Source organism: Myotis davidii, unplaced genomic scaffold, assembly GCF_000327345.1.
Source record: "Myotis davidii unplaced genomic scaffold, ASM32734v1 scaffold233, whole genome shotgun sequence".
In the NCBI taxonomy this organism is placed as follows: domain Eukaryota; kingdom Metazoa; phylum Chordata; class Mammalia; order Chiroptera; family Vespertilionidae; genus Myotis; species Myotis davidii.
In genome coordinates, this window is record NW_006285917.1 from 629,259 (window position 1) to 631,116 (window position 1,858).

At 54.4% G+C, this 1,858-nt stretch overlaps 1 protein-coding gene across 1 annotated transcript in view; it reads right to left on the reverse strand.

Moving 5' to 3' along the window:
* The window catches only part of HOXC9 (homeobox C9), a 3,473-nt gene extending 2,892 nt beyond the window's left edge, over nt 1-581 (reverse strand). The window contains exon 1 of the mRNA XM_006757096.2: nt 4-581. Within this exon, the coding sequence (XP_006757159.1) occupies nt 4-230 (227 nt within the window). The 5' untranslated portion in view covers nt 231-581. The remainder of the gene's footprint in view (nt 1-3) is intronic.
* Nucleotides 582-1,858: the final 1,277 nt, after the last annotated feature.

Genomic DNA, 1,858 nt, shown 5'->3' on the forward strand with positions numbered 1-1,858 from the left:
TACACCACGGACGACTGCGAGGGCACGGGCGCCCACGACGTGCTGAACACGGCCGGCTTGGGCGCGAAGCTACAGGACGGAAAATCGCTACAGTCCGGCACCAAGCCGCTGGGTCTGGCGGCGGCGGGGTGAGCCCCGGTGGCCGGAAACCTGGACGCTAGGAGGTCTTCATTGTCGTGGGAGATGAGCGAGTCCACGTAATAGTTACTGATGGGCCCCGTCGCCGACATCGTAACGGGGTTTTACATACATAAGATTATTGTATGAACTGTATATGTACTTTTTATCTGCTCACAGAACAATCAAGGCAGGTAATTATTTTTCCAGCCTTTTCCCCGCAGCTCATTGGCTCCCCGGCCCCCACGTGATCGTATTTACCCAAAAATACGGCGCGGATCAATGCGCAGGGGCTTTTTTTTTTTCCCTTGCCTTTTTTTTTTTTATACCTTCTCCCACCCCCTTCTCTGCTGATCCCCGCGACCTGCGTTTTCCTGGGGGTCCGGAGCTCTGGACCCAAGGCATCCGTCACCCCCTCAGGACAACTCGTCTCTCAGCAGAGAACCCCCTTGCCCAGGTCCACCCAATAGTGTGTATGTATGTATTTCTTTCAGGAGCCGCAGCAGCGAGAGAGGGAGGGTGGGAGGGGACTGGAGGAGCTGGGGTGGAGGGAGGGAAGGAGAGAAAGGGGAGAGTGCCTCTGCCCTGGCCAACTCAGCCCCCCAAATATGGGGCAGGGGAAGGGTAGGGAAGGTGGTCCGCGGGTGGGAGGGGTAGGACCTCTGGACCTCAGACACCTTTAGCATCAAAAGTCCTCTCTCTGCTTCGGTACAGATATGCAAGCACCTCTATTTTAAATTTATTGTCTATATCTCTCTCTTTTTTTGCCAGCTGGAAGAAGTGGAGGAGAGATCTACACAACTTAAGTGGGGCAACCCCCTCCCATTTTCCTGCTCACCCACCTTGGCCCCAGTTCCATCTCTGGGACACCCTGACCCCCCCCAAAAAAAGAAGTCACCCCTGGGTTCTGTCTGCAGAGAGCCAGGGTGAGAGCGGGCAAGGCAAGAGAGCGACCTCAGTCGTGGGCAAGTAGCTTGTTTTTACGTCCTTCAATAAAAATTTTATGAGGATCATTTGATTGTTCATAAATGTGTCTTTCATTAAATAAAATTGTAGGCTGTTTTTGGAACGGGAAAAAGGCAACGGCGGGCTGGGAGAAAGCAGTTTCTTTGGGATCGGACACAGGAATTCTGGAGAAGCCGTGTGATTGTAGGGGAGAACAGACAACTAGGCTTCCTTCCCCCAATAAGTTGGCTGTTACCCTCCTGTTTGAATTCGGGGTTTGGTACCCAGTCCTCTGCTTTCCGTGGGACTGTCCCACGGTGGCTTAGTAAAGGTGGTCTTTAGACAAGCAGGAAATTCTCAGTGTGAGTGCAAAAGAGGGGGCAGGAAGGTTGGCTGGTGGGGAGACGAGCAGGTGATGTCCCCAGAGGCAGATGCACCCTGGGCATGGCAGAGCGAGTCTGAAGGAGGGATGCAATTTCAGGGTCAGAAGGAAAGAGACCCAGTTTGTGCCAGAAGAAGAAGGCAGGAGCTGAGGCCGAGAGGAGGCTCTGAAGCAGCAGGGAAGGAAGGAGCTTCCAGATCAGAGATGCTTGCCCTTCGTTCCCACTCCTGTCCCCAGGAGGGGACCAAACAAACGCCAGGGTGGGGGCCCAGGCGGGTTCTCCTGCACCTAGGCCAACCTGTCTCCTCTGGGGCCGAGAAGGACTGGAGAGAGGTGTCCCAGAGAGTGTCGTATGTATGTGGGGGGAGGAGGAAAGTTGAGGGGGGAAGAATAGATGTGAAGTCCAAACACTAA